Raw genomic sequence first — 22,633 nt, forward strand, 5'->3', positions numbered from 1 at the left:
CATCGACTTTGCTCCAGACCCTAGAGTTCAACATCACTACATCCTGTGGTTGTAGCTCTTGAGAAAGAATGAGCTGCCATTCTTGCACGAACACTCAAACACCTCATTGAAAGTGTCCCCAGCAAAGCTCAAGCCTTCATAAAGACGAAGGGGTGACACACCTCATACTAATGTCCTCTAGTAGGTTTCCAGATACTTTTGGTCAGAAACTGTAGGAATGAAACCTGCGCTCCATAATCGAATGCCTGGGATACATTTTGCACTATCCAAACTTGTAAAGTTATTTAAAACAATTTATATCCTTGTCCCTGCTTACCCCTAGGGTTTTTTTAATCCCTATAGACGCCCATAGTCCTACACCAGAACTGAAAATGAGCCACAGAGACGTGAATTCATACACAGCCATTTTCTGCAGTGTGTCCCCCATAGAACTGGTACACTTCATGCCCGAGATTAACGTAACAATGTAAGTCCTCTACTAGCTGAATTAATCAACAAATCATTTGAAGAAGGTTGTTTTCCAGAATCATTAAAATACGCGGAAATAAAACCGCTTTCTAAGAAAGGGTCAAGAGATGATATGGGGAATTATCGTCCTATCTCTCTCCTTCCAGTGCTGTCAAGAATTTTCGAGGAAGTAGCTGCTATCCAAATCCAAAACTTTATTGTGTCACAGGGGATTATTTTGTGCAATCAGTTTGGCTTCCAGTAAGGGAAAAATACAACAGATGCCATAAATAATTTCATAGAAAAAATTAGCACAGGTCTAGACAAAAACTGTAAGAGTAGCCGGAATTTTATGCGACCTGACAAAGGCTTTCTATTCCATAAATCATTCCTTGCTAATCCACAAACTAGAAAAATATGGCATTAAGGGTGCAGTACTTCAGTGGTTTACTTCTTACTTATCTAATAGAAAACAAAGAACAATCATCTCTTCAAATGGTGTAAACTACCTTTCAGATTGGAAAACAATAACACAGGGTGTCCTGCAAGGTTTGATCCTCGGTCCAATTCTCTTTCTATTGTATGTCAACGACTTACCATTAAACATAAATTCATCATCTGTTCTGTTTGCTGATGACACGTCTGTCTTGATAGAAAGCGAAGAAACAGAAACGATTCCGGATAGAGTCACTGGTACATTAGACAGGCTAGAGTCATGGTTGCAGTTAAATGGTCTGAAGCTTAACCTATCAAAAACAAACTTGATTCAATTCAGAACCAAACAGTCAAAAGACCAGGAAATTAGTATAAATCATAAAAGTGAAGAATTAACAGAAGTGCATTCTGTCAAACTTCTAGGTTTACACCTCGATAAGAATTTAAACTGGAACACATATATTGAGTACCTGTGCGGCAAACTGGTTAGCTTTGCATATGCCATGCATATGTTATCAAGTGCTACAAACATGTCCACTCGCAAGTTACTTTGAATCAGTGATAAGATATGGCATTATTTTCTGGGGGATCTCCAATAATATATCTCGTGTACTGAAGCTCCAGAAGAAAATTATCAGAAATATGCGCACTGCACAGCAAGGAGAACCATGTCGTCCATTATTACAGAAACTAAAAATTTTGACTGTCCCCTCCCTATGCATATACGAGATAATGATATTTTTACACAACAAACCGGAATTGTTCATTAAAAACCAATTTGATCATCTATAAAGTACAAGGAATAAAGATAATTTTATGCCTTCTGCCCATAGATTGAAATTATATGCTCAGACCCCACAATATATGGGCATGAAAGTCTACAACAAACTTAAAGGCAAAAACATTCTAAACATGGAACTAGGGATACTAAAAAAGAAGTTACATGAAATTCTTACACACAAATGTTATTACTCATTAGAAGAGTTCATGGAAGATGAACTGATAATTTGAGCAGAATCCAACCGCAAATTAGCATTATACTGTGAAAAAAAAAATTGTCCATTATCAAGAAAGATACACTACTGTCCATTAAAATTGCTGCACCACGAAGATGACGTGTTACAGAACTGGAATTCAACTGACAGGGAGACGATGCTGTGATATGCAAATGACTAGCTTTTCAGAGAAATCACACAAGGTTGGCGCCGGTGGCGACACCTACAACGTGCTGACATGAGGAAAGTTTCCAACCGATGTCTCATACACAAACAGCAGTTGACCGCCGTTACCTGGTGAAAAGTTGTTGTGATGCCTGGTGTAAGAAGGAGAAATGCGTACCATCACGTTTCTGACTTTGATAAAGGTCGGATTGTAGCCTATCGCGATTGCGGTTTATGTTATCGCGACATTGCTGCTCGCGTTGGTCGAGATCCAATGACTGACTGTTAGCAGAATATGGAATCGGTGGGTTCAGGAGGGTAATACGGAACGCCGTGCTGGATCCCAACGGCCTCGTATCACTAGCAGTCGAGATGAAAGGCATCTTATCCGCATGGCTGTAACGGGTCGTGCAGCCACGTCTCGATCCCTGAGTCAACAGATGGGGACGTTTGCAAGACAACAGCCCTCTGCACGATCAGTTCGACGACGTTTGCAGCAGCATGGACTATCAGCTCGGAGACCATGGCTGCGGTTACCCTTGACGCTGCATCACAGACAGGAGCGCCTGCGATGTTGTACTCGACGACAAACCTGGGTGCACGAATGGCAAAACGTCATTTTTTCGGATTTATCCATCATGATGGTCGCATTCGTGTTTGGCGACATCGCGGTGAACGCACATTGGAAGCGTGTATTCGTCATCGCCATACTGGCGTATGACCCGGCGTGATGGTATGGGGTGCCATTCGTTACACGTCTCGGCCACCTCTTGTTCGCATTGACGGCACTTTGAACAGTGGAGGTTACATTTCCGATGTATTGCGACCCGTGGCTCTACCCTTCATTCGATCCCTGCGAAACCCTAGACTTCAGCAGGATAATGCACGACCGCATGTTGCAGGTCCTGTGCGGGCCTTTCTGGATACAGAAAATGTTCGACTGCTGCCTTGGCCAGCACATTCTCCAGATCTCTCACCAATTGAAAACGTCTGGTCAACGGTGGCCGAGCAACTGGCTCGTCACAATACGCCAGACACTACTCTTGGTGAACTGTGGTATCGTGTTGAAGCTGCATGAGCAGCTGTACCTGTACACGTCATCCAAGCTCTGTCTGACTCAATGCCCAGGCGTATCAAGGCCGTTATTACGGCCAGAGGTGGTTGTTCTGGGTACTGATTTCTCAGGATCTATGCACCCAAACTGCGTGAAAATGTAATCACGTGTCAGTTCTAGTATAATATATTTGTCCAATGAATACCCGTTTATCATCTGCATTTCTTCTTGGTGTAGCAATTTTAATGGCCAGTTATGTATTTACGTATACTGGAAAATAAGAAAATATAGATATTGCTGCACAGACTAAATATAGTTTTAAAAATTAATATTAGATTCTAGTATGTAATTTTTGACGTGTCTCCAGTACCATAATCACATGATTTGTAAGTGTATGTTATGAGAGTAATAATTCACAATTCACAGAAACCTGGTCTTTTGAAGGACAGAAACCTGGACTTTTGAAGAAATGTAATCAGCTCTCGGTGGCTGTTAAATGTGACTCTTATGGAACATTTGTACCGTAAGTGGTGGCCGTACCTGCCGCCCTAACGATGTTCCGAATGACGTCGGCGGGCACGGGGTCGTCGCTGAAGAAGCGCACGGTGCGCCGCCTGTTGAGCAGCTCGTAGAACTCGGCGGCGCGCCGGCTCGTCTCCTCGACGGGCAGCCGGGTGAAGTGGAGCGGCACGTGGCGCAGGTCCCAGGGCAGCGCGCTCGTCGGCCCGTCGCAGCCGTCGGCGCACAGCTCGTCTTCGCCGCAGCCCTCTCCCGCCCTCTCGCGCGCCGCCTCTGCAACAAGTATGGCCGAAGCCGCGCTTACCGACCGCCTTCGCTGGGATGCCTACTCGCTTATTCGCATCTATGATGGCCAGGTTTCTCACGAAGGAACCTCCCCATCGCACTCCTCCCCCTCAGATTTAGTTATAAGTTGGCACAGTGCATAGGCCTTGATAAACTGAACACAGATTAATCGAGAAAACAGGAAGATGTTGTGTGGAACTATGAAAAAAATAAGCAAAATATACAAACTGAGTAGTCCATGCGGAAGATAGGCAACATCAAGGATAATTTGATCTGAGGAGCTCCGTGGTACCGCGGTTAGCGTGCGCAGCTGTGGAACGAGAGGTCCTTGATTCAAGTCTGGCCCTCGAGTGAAAAGTTTAATTTCTTATTTTCAGTTTATGTGACAAACCGTTATGTTTTCATCATTTTTTTGGGAGTGATTACCACATTCACATGAAAACCTAAATCGGACAAGGTAGAAGAATCTTTTTACCCATTCGCCAAGTGTACAAGTTAGGTGTGTCGACAACATATTCCTGTCATGTGACGCACATGCCGTCACCAGTGTCGTATAGAAAATATCAGACGTGCTTTCCTGTGGAGCAATCAGTTGACCTATGACCTTGCGATCAAATGTTTTCGGTTCCCATTGGAGAGGCACGACCTTTCGTCTAATAATCGCACGGTTTTGCGGTGCGGTCGCAAAACACAGACACTAAACTTATTACAGTGAACAGAGACGTCAATGAACGAACGGACAGGTCATAACTTTGCGAAAATAAAAAAAAAAACTTTCCACTCGAGGGAAAACTTCAACCAAAGACTTCTCGTTCCGCAGCTGCGCACGCTAACCACGGGACCACAGAGCTCCATGGCTCACATTTTCCTTGATGTTGCCTATCTTGCGCATGGACTACTCAGTTTGTATATTTTGCTTATTTTTTTCATAGTTCCACACAACTTCTTCCTGTTTTCTCGATTGATCTGTGTTCAGTTTTTCAAGGCCTATCCACTGTGACAACTTATAACTAAATCTGAGGTGGGTGCGATGGGGAGGTTCCCTTGTCAGTATCACTAGCTGCGTTGATACGAGGGTCACTCCAAAAGAAATGCACACTATTTTCGTAAAAATACAATTTTCATTCTGCATGTGCGAAAGTTTTACACTGTGTAGATACATCCTTCCCGCTTGTTTTCAAACTTAGTTCAACCTGTTCCCGTGAGTGGCGCCGTCACAGCATGTCTCCAAGATGGCTGCTACACTTGACGTTCGTCAGAAGCAACGTGCTGTCATAGAATTCCTGTGCTGTGAAAACGAGACAGTGGGAAACATCCACAAGAGGTTGAAAAAGGTGTATGGAGATGCTGCTGTCGATCGCAGTACAGTTCGTCGGTGGGCAAGCAGGTTACGTGATGAAAGCGGGCACGGCAATATTGAGGATTGTCGTCGCAGCGGCAGGCGTCGTACTGCACACACTCGAGACAACGTGCAGAGAGTTAACGAATTGGTGACTGCTGACAGACGCATCACAGTCAACTAATTGTCACGCTACGTTGGGATAGGGGAAGGAAGTGTTTGAAGAACACTGAAAGTGTTGGCGTTGAAAAAGGTTTGTGTCAGGTGGGTTCCCAGGATGTTGGCAGTGGCTCACAAAGAAACAAGAAAAACGGTATGCAGCGAACTTTTGGAACAGTACGAGAATGGTGGACATGAATTTCTTGGAAAAATCGTGACAGGTGATGAAACATGGCTCCATCATTTTTCACCAGAGACGAAGAGGCAATCAGTGGAGTGGCATCATGCAAATTCCCCCAACAAAAGAAAATTCAAAACCACACCTTCTGCTGGAAAAGTTATGGCTACGGTGTTTTTCGATTCCGAAGGACTCTTGCTTGTGGGCATCATGCCAAGTGGAAACACCATAAGTTCTGATGCATATGTGACGACACTGAAGAAACTTCAAGCTCGACTGAGTCGTGTTCGACCACATTGGCAAAAGCAGGATGTTTTGCTGTTGCACGACAGTGCACGCCCACATGTCAGTCAAACAACCTTGGAAGCGATCACAAAACTCGGATGGACAGCACTGAAACACCAGCCTTACTGTCCTAACTTGGCTCCATGTGACTATAATCCATTTGGGAAACTGAAAGACTCTCTTCGTGGAACAAGGTGTGAAGATGATGTCTCCCTTGTACACGCTGCCAAACAGTGGTTCCAACAGGTTGGGCCAGAATTTTACCGTGCGGGTATACAGGCGATGGTTTCAAGATGGCGCAAGGCAGTTGAGAGGGATGGAAATTATGTGGAGAAATGAAAATATTGTTCCTAAAGGATGTATCTACACACTGTAAAATTTTCAAACATGTAGAATAAAAGATGGATTTAAAATAAATAGTGTGCATTTCTTTTGGAGTGACCCTCGTATAACAGTCGCGATTGGACCAATGTTTATGCTGCAAAGTTTAGAATGGGCATTTTACTCCCAAGGATGCACGTGAAGACTGAAAATGGGACCATGCACCTACCGGTACACGCCCTATGAAACCTACCAGCGTTGACATTAACAATCTTCGCACTCTGTAAGTTCTAATAGCTATGAAAAGGATACGAAAGAAGACATTGACTCCATAAAACTGAAAGGTTTACGGTCTCTAGTACATGGCATGGAGCACGTCCTAATGCTTCTACGCACGCGTACTGATGCACACTTTTATTTCAAATTGTTTTTACCTTTCTGAGGTAACCATTGCTTCTACCGATCTTTGCCAACGACTCACTTTTAATATGGATGAGGTCTCAATCCCGTGCATCAATAGTGCAACATTTAACACATTTATCGAACTTATCACGGCACGTGGGCACTTATCATCCAACCACCCCTGACATCCAGGTACGACTCCCCGCTACTCCTTACCTTCCGCGCCATCCATAACTGTTGGCGCAAAACCGAGCTTCTCGATCACTGTGGGTTCTCCTGGCGGTAGTGCTGCTGTGCTAGTATGTTACCTCTAAGGTACAGATATCGATACTCAGAGAGGAACTATATCTGTAACCTTACAACATCTGCGTCTATTTATAGTTCGCAAGCCAGGGCGTGTGGACGAGGGTACTTGTATCACCACTATCGTTTCCCCCGTTTCCTGTTCCCATTTGTGATTAGTCCGTGGGAAGAACTGTCACTGGAGCGTGTTGACAGTCTCCATAACGCTCTCGCTCTTACTAACTGATCCCGCGACGAGACCAGCCGCTCTTCGTTGGATCTTCTCTGCCTCTGGTTTTAATCCAGACTCGTGAGGATCCACGACTGACTAGCAATAGCCAGGAATCGGTCGTGCAAATGTTTTTAAGCCAATTCTTTGGTGGATGAATTACGATTCCTTAAGATTTTTTCAATTAATCTCAGCCTTGATATCGGGGAAACCTGGGGAGCACTAACGTCTTAAGAGATTTTCTGTTTTGTTGGAATCTGTCACTTCCATGGAAAAATTTCATGGCACCCTCTGTGACCCATGAATGTTAGACGCATAGCTGTGTCTGAAAGAACAGACATTATGTGGAATTCGTTGCTGCGATACAAATTATGTAAACCGAACTGCTCATAGATGGCTCTAGCTGGGAATGTGGGTCGATTGAGAGGCGTACCGAGACAGTCGGCGCTATTGGGATAAACACTGGCCGGCCGCGGTGGCCGAGCGGTTCTAGGCGCTCAGTCCGGAGCCGCGCGACTGCTACGGTCGCAGGTTCGAATCCTGCCTCGGGCATGGATGGGTGTGATGTCCTTAGGTTAGTTAGGTTTAAGTAGTTCTAGGGGACTGATGACCTCAGATGTTAAATCCCATAGTGCTCAGAGCTATTTGAACCACTTTTGATAAACACTGTGACCGGAAGGCGCTTTGGTGAACGGAACTACCTAGTAAACTGGAGATCCTGGGTTCCAATATGGTGCGGCACAGATTTTTCACTCGTAGCAGCTAACTTCGCATGAAGTCTCGATGCAGCTGGCATCATGAATTCCTTCCCTTTCCTTTCCTTTCTCCCCCTCCCCCCTCCACCTTCAGTTTACGTAACTTGTACCAGAAAAATCGAAAAATGTTTAATAGCTTCGGGACTGTACAACCGTTTTCTTAAGGCTGCAACTTACCGGTATTCTCCCGAGTACATGGGTAATATCGACACCCTTACAGGATAATACCAACGTTATGAAATAAAATTCCTGTTCTAAGAAAGTAAGATGTTATATTATCTTAATAATACATCTAAATATGCATGTTTATCAGAAATTGTCACAGTGATGGAAAGAAAACTAAATCAGCTTTAGCTTTATTGAAACCTAGACGTCTGCTGATACTTACTGCTGATGGTTTTCTTAAGCTCATTTTAGGTTTTGTGTTTTTAAAACTAGAAACGCAGTCTTCTCCAGCCACTTGGGGAATTTTACTGAAATTTGCTTAAGGCATAATTTTTCGACAAGGTCATATGCAATTCGCCGCAACTCAACCAGGGAAATACTAATGAATAATTCTGACAATGTCGACGCATGAGTGGTTAATTCTTGTTCTTGTTCAAGAGGAAAAGCAGATTTCTCCAAGGAAGGTATCTCGTCTGAATTTGACTGTAATAGATTCACTCCATTAATCCCTTTCTAATTTTCTTTTTCTTGTCCTCGACAAGATCTTGTTTAAGCACAAACAACTTTTTTCCTGAAGTCTAGAGCACGAGGAAATATCGAACCCTGTCAACAACGTCACATATTCGTCTGATGGTAGATATAAAACACATGCTAAAATACTCTGTAGAAAACATATTAAGTAATTACCTACATTACAGTTAAAAAAGTATTGAAACGCTTACCTCAGTTTAAACGTAAACAACAAAATTAAAATTCAGTAAAAATCAATTTTTTAGTACCACATTAAGACTGTCATTTACAAGAACTCATCAACCCTGCAGCCACAGTTGGCATTGCCTCCTGTGCAGCGGCACTAGCTCCCAGGTACTACAGCGCTAATAAACTGAGAAAACGATGGTGTCGGTATTCCCCCGTTCACCCCTTCTATTGTTTTATATGGACATTCCCGTTTAGGTCGCTTACGGTTACTTCTAGCACTTTTACAGGTGTTACGGTTCGAGTTATGTCTCACCAACATCTTAATCGAACACTAATCGCTCTTTTCAGCAGTTATCGCGAAATATGCTACAATTATCTGGTTTCAGGGTCAACTACCAACCCCTGCCCAATTTTTGACCCTCCAAAGTTCTTCCTCCATGTTGCTACAATCTTCTAGCGTTGCGTCCGTCCTTTACACAACAGCATCGCCTGCAAAAAGTCCCGTGGAGATTCTGTTATTATACACTGGACCATTAATAAACGGGACGATTTTTTCTACCTTGTACAAGCTCTAGGGATGGATCGATGAGAGGATACAGAAAAAAATGGTCTAATGAACTGATGTCTGGAACTGCACGGTTTCCGTGCTAGAGACCATTTATTCATTCATATTTCGTTAGAGAGACTGCAGTAAAATACGCGCTGTACCATGCAGCCACAGTTACAGTATGCATGGTTTCTTCGTAGAGGGTGGTACTGTTCCTCGTACTTGATGCCCTAGCGCTCTCTCCTGCCATAGTAATTGGTGATGTGTCCGATTCACTTCTCATGCTGACTCACCTTGTAGTGGATGTGATACAGTGTTGTACACAATGGTCCCGTATCCGAATTGAGAATTACCATTTGCCTTTACTAACGGAAAGGCAAATGGCAAGGGGCCGTGGGCAGGAAGGTTGTATCAGGAGACCTATCCCTGCCGGCAACAACCACAGCATTTAATGTTTGCAACAATGTTTCGCAGTTTGTTTGAGACAGGGTCGTTTCAGGAAGGACGTATCAGAAATCTATGGAGTCCAGACCTGGAAGAAAATGTGATTAACACTGTGGAAGGCGACCGCCGAGTCAGTGCCAGCCAGTTGGCCCGCCAGTGCAGGGTAAGCCAGACGACCGTGTGGAACATTCTCCACGACAATTGTTTCTGCCTTTTCAGTTACACATTGGGAGCAGTTTTGTCACTGGTTTTCTTCACCAGGCAACCACGACTCCGGGATTTGTGTCATCCATCCTTAAGCGGAGTGTATGGTGACAGCGAATCATCAGCATAGGTGCAGCCGGAATGTGTGGGCCGGGATAATTGTCGACTGTATTTTGGGACCAATCTTCATCCCACATCTCTTAACAGGCCGGCACAATCGGCGATTCTTGCGGGTGATTTTACCTTCCCTGCTGGAACAATGCTGTAAGTAGGCTGTTTAGGTTTTATATTGGTAACGCCACGTAGCCTATATGAAAATCACTGGCTGTGCTGTGTGCAGTCTGTGGCTAGTTTGCATTGTTGTCTGCCATTGTAGTATTGGGCATCTGGATATTAACAGCGCTTAGCGTTGCGCAGTTGGAGGTGAGCCGCCAGCAGTGGTGGATGTGGGGAGAGAAATGGCGGAGTTTCGAAATTTGTAAGACTGGATGTCATGAACTGCTATATATATTATGACTTTTGAACACTGTTCAGGTAAATACATTGTTTGTTCTCTATCAAAATCTTTCATTTGCTAACCATGCCTATCAGTAGTTAGTGCCTTCAGTAGTTTGAATCTTTTATTTAGCTGGCAGTAGTGGCGCTCGCTGTATTGCAGTAGTTCGAGTAACGAAGATTTTTGGTGAGGTAAGTGATTTGTGAAAGGTAGAGGTTAATGTTAGTCAGGGCCATTCTTTTGTAGGGATTTTTGAAAGTCAGATTGCGTTGCGATAAAAAATATTGTGTGTCAGTTTAAACACAGTCATGTATAATTTTTCTAAGGGGACGTTTCAGTGCCATTGATGATTTGAAGGATTATGTGGCTGCTATATGATGGTGCTCCAGGCCACTTCGCCATTAACGTCCAGACGCATCTCAATCATGTCTTCCCTGGTCGATGGATCGGATGAGGGGGTCCAGTTACATGGTCTGTTCGTTCACCGGATCTCAACTGGTGCCATTTCTGGTTACGGGATGATCTCAGAAGTATCTTGTATGCAGAGCCCCTTCCATATGTGGAGATACTGGAGCAGTATTTTCATGCTGCCTTTGACACTTCTCCCCGTCTGCAGTCCATTTCGTCGCGAGAATGCCCCTTTTGTCTCTCTTCCGCTCCACGTGCCAACAATGCCGTCAGGCGTCAATCAGTCTCGCTGTGACCAACAACAGTAACGTTTTGGCTTATTTGTGTTTGCCGGCCGATGTGGCCGAGCGGTTCTAGGCGCTCCAGTCTGGAACTGCGCGGCCGCAACGGTCGCAGGTTCGAATCCTGCTTCGGGCATGGATGTGTGTGATGTCCTCAGGTTAGTTAGGTTTAAGTAGTTCTAAGTTCTAGGGGACTGATGACCTCAGATATTAAGTCCCATAATGCTCAGAGCCATTTGAACCATTTTTATTTGTGTTTATCGTAAACAATATCAACCCCTTTGGATCTCTGTGGATTTCGTCCCGTTCTGTCTGCTAGAAAGCCCTGAATACAATCACAAATATGGCCTGATACTCCGTAAACTCGCATTATATTCACTAAAATACAACGCTAAACTGTATCTAACGCCTTCCGGAAGTCAATGAACACTGCGTCATTCCTGCAGAACTCTTCTTATCCTTTTATCACATGGTGTCCTGCGAACTATGGATGAAGGGCAACAGACTCCATATTCATAGATTTCCGTACAGCGTTTGACGTGGTGCCCCACTGCAGGCACGAAGGTACAAGCTTACTGATGTGAATGGCTCGAAGACTTCTTAAGTAGTAATAGGGAAATGAGATAGTGAGATAAGACCGACGGATAGAGTGAGCAGCAATCTGCGACTATTTGCTGATGACGCTGTGGTTTCGTCGTCGAGTGACTGTACGAAGATAAAAGATGGTGTGATGAATGGCAATTAGCTCTGAACGTAGAAAAATATATCAGATTATTAAACACCTAAGCGTAACGTTGCAAAGCGATATGAAATGGAACGAGCATGAGGGATTGTGGCAGGGAACGCGAGTGATCGACTTCGGTTTGTTGGGAGAATTTTAGGAAAGTATGGGTCATTTGTAAAGGAGACCGCGTATAGAACACTAATGCGACCTATTCTTGATTACTGCTCGAATGTTTGGGATCCAAATCTAGTCGGATTAAAGCAAGACATCGAAGAAATTCAGACGCGCCAGCCGCTGTGGCCGAGCGGTTCTAGGCGCTTCAGTCTGGAACCGAGCGACCGCTACGGTCGCAGGTTCGAATCCTGCTTCGGGCGTGGATGTGTGTGATGTCCTTAGGTTAGTTAGGTTTAAGTAGTTCTAAGTTCTAGGGGACTGATGACCTCAGATGTTAATCCCATAGTGCTCAGAGCCATTTGAACCAATTCAGACGCGGGCATCTACATTTGTTGCCGGTAGCTTTGATCAACACGGAATTATTACGGAGGTGCTTCAGGAACTCAAATAGAATCCCTGGAGGAAAGGCGACGTTCTTTTCGAGGAACACCATTGAGAAAATTTAGAGAACCGGTGTTTGAAGCTGACTGCAGAACGATTCCATTGCCGCCAACGTACATTTCGCATAAGGGTGAAGAAGATAAGAGAAATTAGGGCTCGTACGGAGACTTATAAACAGTCGTTTTTCTATCGCTCTATTTGCTAGAGTCACAGGAAAGAAAATGACTCTTAGTGCTACAACGTGTCCTCGGCCACGCACCATATGGTGGGTTTCGGAGTATGTATGTAGATGTAGAGCCTGTGTGCCTTGGTCATGCAGTGCTGAACAGCCGTAATTACTTTGTAGCTGGAGAACGGGTTTTTGGGATGCACATTCCGTCATTCACGACACTGCATCACATTCTAGAGGCGCAAATATACCGAGAGAACACTAGGAGCCAATTTTTTTTCCCCATGCTGTATGTCATCAAGTATTCCCAAGTTATGGTGTGCGACGTGAAACTGTACTACAAATTCGCTGTTATCTAGAAAGTGTATAACCTAATGTCGCAAGCTACATGTTGCCTTTGTAGGGTTTTTCATTGTTCGTCAACGTCATGTAATAAATTTAGTAGGTCATAAGCAAACCATTTCCCTGCTTTCTTAGGGGCTGTACCACTTTTTGTTAGATCGTTGAAGTGTTTTACGTTCTCAGTGGAGTGCTGTTTATAAAGTATTGATTTTCTTCTTTTAGACCAGATTATATATACTTTTGCTTTTATAGATTCTAGTAAGGAGATAAATTAGAACATGCCATTAAACAAGAATATGTAATAAATACATACAAAGAAAAAGAGATATGGTAATGAACCTTCCACATACCCTAAGTTAAATCGTCTTCCTAGATGCAGAATAAGTAAGAAAATTTCTTAAACATATATTCGTTTAAGAGATAACATCAAAATATGTAGATGTATAATACAGCGGGTGCATATGATAAGTTCAAAATGGTTCAAATGGCTCTGAGCACTATGGGACTTAACATCTGTGGTCATCAGTCCCCTAGAACTTAGAACTACTTAAACCTAACTAACCTAAGGACATCACACACATCCATGCCCGAGGCAGGATTCGAACCTGCGACCGGAGCGGTCTCGCGGTTCCAGACTGAAGCGCCTAGACCGCACGGCCACACCGGCCGGTATATGATAAGTCTTAGACTATTGTCGTCATGCGTCATGAAACAGAATGCAGTTTGCAACACTTATTTACATAAATCTCATTACGCACCGATTATATGCAGAATTCAAATTTTACGTAACACTCACTTTATTTAATATTAATGATAATACATTTGGACATTTATTTTAATATTGATCATTGCTCCGTTAAAATTTCAGCATATTAAACTTGATTCATAACTAAACTGATGCCTTATTTAGGATTGTGAAAATGTGAGTTTGTAATCTTATGGAACACATCAAATATGGAGCTAAGATTGGGAGACTGCATACAACACTGCATTCATAAAATAACACATGAAGAACGTTGAAACATATGCAAGAGGAATTAACCACAACCAACCGATTCAATTTTCACCCAAAGAAGTTATGTTCGTAGCGCAATCCTGTCTGTCATGAAATTACCACACACTGGTATACTAAATTCATACTAACTCTCTGTGAAATCTTCCCGAAAAGAATAGCTGAGGGCTACTTTGATGATTGCACCATATGCTTCACGTGGTCAACTTGGTTTACACAAAGAGTCTACCTCCACAATAATTTTGATAATTAAAATAAATTACATAGAAACGCAATTTACAAAAGAAAAACCTCGAACTGGTTACTATCGTCTTACTATTAACCTGATGGGTCAAACAATTGTATAAGCACATGGTACTGGTCTCACAAAGCACACCCCACATGGGTTGAACATAAAGAAAAGTCGCTATATTGAAAAATATTGTCAAGACGAGATGTTATAATCTCACGCACATTCGCATTTAAGACTGATGATATTAGTTAGAGTTCCGGATCATCCACACGTGGTTCCACTTTACTCACAAAGTAGTGACAAAGCAACTACTGGAAGATATTCTGAACTTCACACTCGAATTACACTGCAATGAAATTTAAGATTACATTAGATATTTTGGATCTAAACCTGAAATAAAGGTGATTAAATTTTCAGTTAGGCTGAACTTAAGAAATCCGTTGTCCTACGGACTTAGCAGAGACGCGCTTAGCCGGAGATCTTACCACTTCAGACGCTCGCCGCGGACAGACTGGCCTGGGCCCCTACCGAGGGTGCTTCACAGATACAAACAGAAGTGACCAGAGGGGCAGCTTCCTATACCAACATGACAAGGGACGGACAGGCCCATACCAAGAATAGAAACCTCTTTGCTTTTAGAAAGCGTAGCTACCTGTTCCGAGGTTGGTCCTACTGTTCTCTAGCAGACAGGCTTGTCTGCTACCATCGAGCATGCAACTAGAAACACATTTGCTCATTCATCCTCTCACACAGAAGGGAAGGGGGATGACAGTATCTTATCATATACAGTATATAAAAGAAAGCAGATGTAGGTTCCGTATGAGACTGTGTGACATGAATTACATATAAACTGTATTTTGAAGTGTAGTAGTGCGACAGATCGTTCTTGTTTATGTGTAAAAGTAACACATTCCACTGCTCAGTCTCCTCCCAGATAGTCAGAAACACCACAGTAAATTTAGAAGTGGAATGTATGCCATAAATGACAACAGTTTTAAGAAATTAACATGAAAGGAATCCAACAGAGACCTTTCAACACTATGTGATCAAAAGTGTCGGACACCATCAAAAACATACGTTTTTCATATAAGGTGCATTGTGCTGCTGCCTACTGCCAGGTACTCCATATCAGCGACCTCAGTAGTCATTAGACATCGCGATAGAGCAGAATGGGGCACTCTGCGGGACTCGCGGACTTCGAACGTGGTCAGGTGACTGGGTGTCACTTGTGTCATACGCATGTACGCGAGATTTCCACAGTCATAAACATCCCTAGATCCACTGTTTCCGATGTGATGGTGAAGTGGAAACGTGGAGGGAAACGTACAGCACAAAGGCGTACAGGCCGACCTCGTCTGTTGACTGACAGAGTCGGCCGACAGTTGAAGAGGGCCGTAATGTGTAATAGGCAGACATGTATCCAGACCCTCACACAGAAATTCCAAACTGCATCAGGATCCACTGCAAGTACTATGACAGTCAGGTGGGAGGTGAGAAAACTTGGTTTTCATGGTCGAGCAGCTACTCATAAGCCACACATCACGCCGGTAAATGCCAAACGACGCCTCGCTTGGTGTAATAAGCGTAAACATTGGACGATTGAACAGTGGAAAAACATTGTGTGGAGTGACGAATCACGGTACACACTGGGGCAATCCGATGGCAGGGTGTGGGTATGGCGAATGCCCGGTGAATGTCATCTACCAGCGCGTGTAGTGCCAACAGTAAAATTCAGAGGCGGTGGAGTTATGATGTGGTCGTGTTTTTCATGTAGGCGGCTTGCACCCCTTGTTGTTTTGCATGGCACTATCACAGCACAGGCCTACACTGATGTTTTAAGCATCTTCGTGCTTGCCACTGTTGAAGAGCAATTCGGGGATCGCGATTGCATCTTTCAAGACGATCGAGCACCTGTTCATAATGCATGGTCTGTAGCGGAGTGGTTACACGACATTAACATCCCTGTAATGGACTGGTCTGCACAGAGTCCTGACCTGAATCCTATACAACACTTTTGGGGAGTTTTGGAACGCCGGCCGACATCGATACCCCTCCTGAGTGCAGCACTCCGTGAAGAATGGGCTGCTGTTCCCCAAGAAACCTACCTGCACCTGACTGAACGTATGCCTGCGAGAGTGGAAGCTGTCATCAAGGCTATGGGTGGGCCAACACCATACTGAATTCCAGCATTACCGATGGAGGGCGCCACGAACTTGTAAGTCATTTTCAGCCAGGGGTCCGGATACTTTTGATCACATAGTGTATGTCTTTAACGCTTGTACTAAAATGAACTCGATAATAGTTAAATTTGTATGGCTCCCGGCAACTTATTTAAAATGCGTGTTTCTGAATAATGGACGTCTTTCTGGACTAAAAAACAGCGAATTTTACTATTTATGAAGATTATTTTTACTTCTAATATTGATTCTTGAACTGAAGCAGAATGTTAATATCCCCAGATCGTTGAGCAGGCCTCTGCAGAACATTCTCAAGTTGACACCATACCGCTGAACCCGGCAAACTTTAGCTTCATTTGAAGAGTTACTCCAAATAGTGGTTCTTTATGGCGGAATGAAGTGAAAGTAAGCGAATTGCGCAAGCGAAGTATGCTAGCTGCTTTATTTTTATTTCAGCTGTGACTGACAACATCCACATTACAAATAAAATTTTATTTAGAGACTTCAGCAGTTCTGCTGTATGATTCTCTCCAAAGAATTTGCCATTAAGATGTATTCGCAAGGATATAACAGTGTCAATCTCTTCTATCAACTTGTCGTCGTATTTTAGACATATACTTGAAGGAAACCTCTTACACGTTCTTAACTGTATCTAGTATCTTTTCAGTGTTTAGTGGTTCTGAACTGTATCTAGTATCTTTTCAGTGTTTAGTGACAAAGAATTTGTTGGATACCAATATCCATGAAAATTTCATTAACCAATATTCCTAAAGCAATTCTTTTTTGCTATTTATTACAATGTTTGTATCATCTGGAAACAGAAAAAACGTGGCATCTGGTAATGTTAGCGATGACAGGCCATTAATAGCACAAGATGAAGTAGGGGTTTAAGATCGAACATTAATGGACACAACATGCAATTAGTTCCCAGTTGTATGATGTTTTATAAAGTTATTGTGAAGAAGACAGATCACAGACTCTACCAGTAGGGTGCAATTTATTGTCTAACGGATTAATTATATTCTCGCTCTTTTTCGATACCAGAACCTTTTAGGAATCCAGTGTGTGAATTCGACTATATGTTATTTGTAGTCAGATAGTTAAGAAGCATTTTCTAAACTGTTCTAGAATACTGGAAAAAGTATTTTTTTTTCTTCCTTCTTATGCAGTAGCTAAACGTCAGCTTATTTTTCAGTCCGGAAGTATTCTAGTGATACCAAGAAATAAAAAGAATAAATTTCTTGGACAGCTGTCCTACCTTATCGTTTCTTAAATTTGCTGTCTTTTTAGTCACTCGTTTTAATGTCCCACAACACAGGTGAACTACGACAATCTTCAGTGAGAGAATCTGTTTTCTCAGTCGCCCACTCCTCGTCGCAAGCAACAAGCCTGTGCGGCAGTAACTGACGGACAGCTGGCGACAAGTTGCAAGGTTTGACACGCTACAGCACAGCATGCGGCGCGCTGCTATGTCGCCCTGGTCGAAATGCTCCGTGTAAAACCCAGTAATGCCGCATGCCACGTGCTGCCCAGATGTTACGTCGGTGGAACTGTGACTTAACACATGCAGTCATGATACTCCGACCCAGTTCTGTTGCAAACTACGAAAACAGTTACAACGGACAAGTAAGCTACAACGTTAAATGCAATATCTGACGAATGCAAATACACTGCGCAACACAATTAAAAGAACACTTTTCCGAAACGTCTTAATTGTGTCCCAGTGCGAAGTAGAGATTCAAAATTTGGCTCAAATGCCCCTACACCTTCCTCTGTAATGATGCATTAGCGGGGCGCCCAGTGACGTCAGCCTTGGGCTCAGTGGTGCTACAAACAGCGAGATGCCGACACATGCGAAAAAAAGCTCAGAAGCTCACGTGAGGCGTAAGTTGAGTTAATAATATCGCACTGGCACCAAATGTCACCACAATTCTGCCAAATACCACCTGGACATGTTCACTCGATTTTCTTAAAGGAGGCCGAAAAAAACATTTCAGACACATCGCCGCTCGCAGTCGACACGAAAAGGCCTCAGCGGATGGCTTAAAGAGCCTCCATGAAAGCAGCTCGTTCCTTGGGGCGGTGATTCTCACACATTTCACTGTCGAAAACTGTAGTTGGCAGTGTGATAAGCAATACAACGACGCTCTTGACAACCTTCGACACTATTGACCTCTAAGACCATTATGGGGCTGCAACTACAATGAATGTAATCACACCTGTTTGATATCCAGTGCGACTGCAGTTTTTGCTCTGGTGTACAGGGTGAAACCATTAGGGGCCATTCAAACCCATAAGGCGAAGTTTGAATGCGATACAAAGGAGCAAGGGGTGCGTTTGATTTTTCAGCGCTTCTGTTTCATGCCCTCTTGTGGACTAGTCACGGAGAGGTGCAATATTGACTCATGTATGAATAAAACAGTAAAGGGCTGCTCTAAGACCCCCTGTTTGGCAACACCCTTGGTGACACCTGTCCACTTTGTTGATTATTTTAAAAATGTACCTGTACAGAGACAAACTGTGATGGAGTGCTAGGCGCTTGAAAACAGGCAACCCGTTAATTCCCCTCCGATTCGCCGTGTCTACTAGCAGGCACAACAGGAGCATTGTAGCCTGCCTGCAGGCACTTCGGACTCTCGCCTTCCCATAGAGGGAGAAAAACGTAGCAGTAGACTTTATAACATGTATAGATTTTGGTCAAGATCCGCTGCTCTCTCGAGTTGCTGCAGCTGTTTACCACTTTTCGCGTCAGATACGTCCCCATCATTGCCAGGAAATGTCACTCCAAACGGCATTTAAATATGGAACACCTACCAATATATATATATATTGCACAGTCATCATTACTATCAGCAATAAGTTGCATACACAAACTTTCCTCGTGGTTTAGTCTGCCTGTTGGTAAAAACATTAACAAAATCCCTATAGTATTTCTTGAGATTACCTATAACATATAGTCAGAAAAACGTGGTGGGGTACTTTAATTTAAAATATGCGTAGATATCGAAACTAATTCTTCATGCAGATGTTGTACCTTATGTTATTTCATTCTTGAGTTTTGGCTGCATTTACGTTTATTTTACGATCATTAATATCTCCTGATATTTTACTAACGCCTGGGACACAAATATACAATAATTGTTTCGTAAATTAAATAGAAAAAGAATTAAAAACAAACATTAATACAGCTTTCCCGCCCTTAGGGAGGTGTCTGTCAGGCGGTAACAACTCTGACAGCAGTGAGTCTCGCGAGTGTATACAAGGTGATTCCGTGATGATGTTACAAACTTTCAGGGATGGTGGAGAGGGTAAGGTAAGGTACCCTGGTGCGGAAACGACTGAGTCGAGCCGCGCGGGATTAGCCGAGCGGTCTTGGCGCTGCAGTCATGGACTGTGCGGCTGGTCCCGGCGGAGGTTCGAGTCCACCCTCGGGCATGGGTGTGTGTGTTTGTCCTTAGGATAATTTAGGTTAAGTAGTGTGTAAGCTTAGGGACTGATGACCATAGCAGTTAAGTCCCGTAAGATTTTACACACATTTGAACATTTGACTGAGTCGAAAGCTATAAACGAAAATCGTTGTGATACCTATGACACTGGGATGCATGTATGGCTACTATTGCTGCTAAGATTGTAGGGTAGGCTAATTTGAGAGGTGGTAGTATGGAGCAAAACGAGAAAAAAATATATAGTAAATATGGGCCCAAAAATTCATACCTCAAGAGCTACGAGCACTTGTTCATCTTCACTACTGTGAAACAGATCTCTTCTACTAGACAAGTCCGCGTACCTCATTAGGGATGCATTTTAGAGTTTTTTTTTACTGGACTAAAAAAATGGTTCAAATGGCTCTGAGCACTATGGGATTCAACTTTTGAGGTCATCAGACCCCTAGAACTTAGAGCTGCTTAAACCTAACTAACCTAAGGACATCATACACATCAATGCCCCAGGCAGGATTCGAACCTGCGACCGTAGAGGTCGCACGGTTCCAGACTGTAGCGCCTAGAACCGCTCGGCTACCCCGGTCAGCTTTACTGGACTTATTGTTTTCTTCTTTTGGTGCATATTACCTTCCATATTATCTCCTCCAAAAATATGGGAACCAAAGAGCTTGCAGTAGATGACTTGTGTTCCGCGGTGTCGAAGATGAACAAATGCTCGTAGCTCTTAAGGTTTACATTTTAGAGAGCAAGTTCACTAGACATTTTTTTCTTGTTTTGGTCCATACTGCCACCTCTGGAAGCCGTAAGCCCTACAATCTTAGCAGAAACAGTACCAATACATGTATTCTCCCACTGTCAAAGGTAGGGGAACGATTTTCGCTTATAATTTTCGATTCGGTGTTTTCCGGACGAGACACCCTTATCTAAAATTGATACATTTACCCTCCTCCATTGTTCCTGAAAGTCTGTAACATCATCACACAATTGCCTAGTATGTTAGACTGCGCCTACACAGCTTCAGCCTCGCAGTGGGTGGCGCTTCGCGCAGTGTTTCCGCTTAGCTCTCAGACACGGCACAGCTCAGAGTGGTGATGGGTAATTCCAGTACTGGCCAGGCGGTGCCAAATCCTACCCGCAACACCAATGGGCACTTCCTACCGGATGCACGGAACAGATATGCACACTTGCAGCCATCTCGCTGGCAGGCGACGGCAATCTCTTGCAAGCGATTGAAGGGAGAAAGGTTTCGTATACAAGAAAATCTGCCAGCACCTACATGGATTTAAGGCATTGATGGTGAGCTTAGGTTCCGAAAATAAGAAGTCTGAACTGAACAGCTGATGGTTCATTGAAGGAAACTGGACTGAGAAATTAGCCCTTTTAAAACATTATTTGCCGGCCAGTGTGGCCGAACGGTTCTAGGCGCTTCAGTATGGAACCGCACGACCGCTACGGTCGCAGGTTCGAATCCTGCCTCGGGCATGGATGCGTGTGATGCCCTTAGGTTAGTTAGGTTTAAGTACTTCTAAGTTCTAGGGGACTCATGACCTCAGATGTTGAGTCCCATAGTGCTCAGAGCCCTTTGAACCATTTTGAAAACATTATCGTATGGTTATTTCAAGAACTGTCGTAATCAGAAGTAAGAATATGAAAAAAATTCCCGCCGTTTTGTTTTCCAGCATGAGTGGTAATAGAGCACACAGGATTATTAATAAGTATCTCTGGGGTTTCAAAGACGAATGCGCGAGCATTCAGAAAACAGACACACATCAGTGGACAGAACACCTCTCCAAGTTTGTAACTCACACTACAGATGCTCAAAATGGGCAACCTTTGAATGCGGCAAACTTGTGTACGTGGATGCAGTTCTTTGACACGAATTGTCCGGGCCGCGCGGGATACCCGATCGGTCTTAGGCGCCTAGCCACGGTTTGCGTGGCTCCCCCCTCCCTCGGAGGTTCGAGTCCTCCCTCGGGCATGAATGTGTGTGTTGTCCTTAACGTAAGTTAGTGTAAGTTAGATTAAGTAGTGTGAACACCTAGGGATCGATGACCTCAGCAGTTTGGTCTCATACGGACATCCATAATTTCCAAATGTTCGGGAAGGCGAGACACCAGCCGGCTTTGCAAATCTCTTCGCCGTGTTGACTATGTGCAGGCGCGAATTAATTACATACGGCAGTGCTGAACGGAACAGAGGGTGAACAATGAAACTTGAAGACCTCATTACCTACAGATGCAATCTGTAATTATGAGAATTCTGGCACCATCCGATCTGCTGGGTACATAAGATCAATAGCAAGAAGTGCACTTTGGAAATACCAGCAGATGAGAAATTCCATAATGAAATTTTTATTCTGCAGCGGAGTGTGCGCTGCTATGATACTTTCTGTCAGATTAAAACTGTTTGCCGGACCGAGACTCGAACTCGAGACCTTTGCCTTTCGCAGGCAAATGCTCTACCGACTGAGCTACCCAAGCGCGACCCACGAACCATTATAAGAGACGAGGTCCTGGTAGGATTGAAGCTGTGAGGACGGGTCGTGAGCCGTGCTTGGGTAGCTCAGTCGGTAGAGCACTTGCCTGCGAAACGTAGGTGAGAAATTTCTTGCCAAAATGCCGTCTCGTCTGCTCCAATGCCCCCAGGTAATGTTCTCCAGGTATTCTTCAAACTCAGACCCTTCCAACGCATTGTCACAGCATACGGCATGCCTCGTCATTGAAAATCACTCATTCACAGTCGTCCACGTTCCAGCAGCGTCACTGTTTACACCGTCTGGAGTGTCGCTGAACACTTACTCCATAAATGTGTGGCTTGTGAGGGGCAACTCGACCATTGTAGCCCATTTTTCTTAATTCATTACGCAGAGTCGTGCTATCTGGACT

General features: G+C 43.9%; 1 protein-coding gene across 2 annotated transcripts in view; it reads right to left on the minus strand.

Moving 5' to 3' along the window:
* Positions 1-22,633, minus strand: part of LOC126148312 (iodotyrosine deiodinase) — a 112,523-nt gene that overhangs the window by 45,105 nt on the left and 44,785 nt on the right. For both annotated transcript variants that reach the window (XM_049915751.1, XM_049915750.1), the window contains exon 2: positions 3,637-3,888. In XM_049915751.1, coding sequence (XP_049771708.1) covers positions 3,637-3,888 — 252 coding nt within the window. The remainder of the gene's footprint in view (positions 1-3,636; positions 3,889-22,633) is intronic.

This window comes from Schistocerca cancellata, chromosome 2, assembly GCF_023864275.1.
Source record: "Schistocerca cancellata isolate TAMUIC-IGC-003103 chromosome 2, iqSchCanc2.1, whole genome shotgun sequence".
Taxonomy (NCBI): Eukaryota; Metazoa; Arthropoda; class Insecta; order Orthoptera; family Acrididae; genus Schistocerca; species Schistocerca cancellata.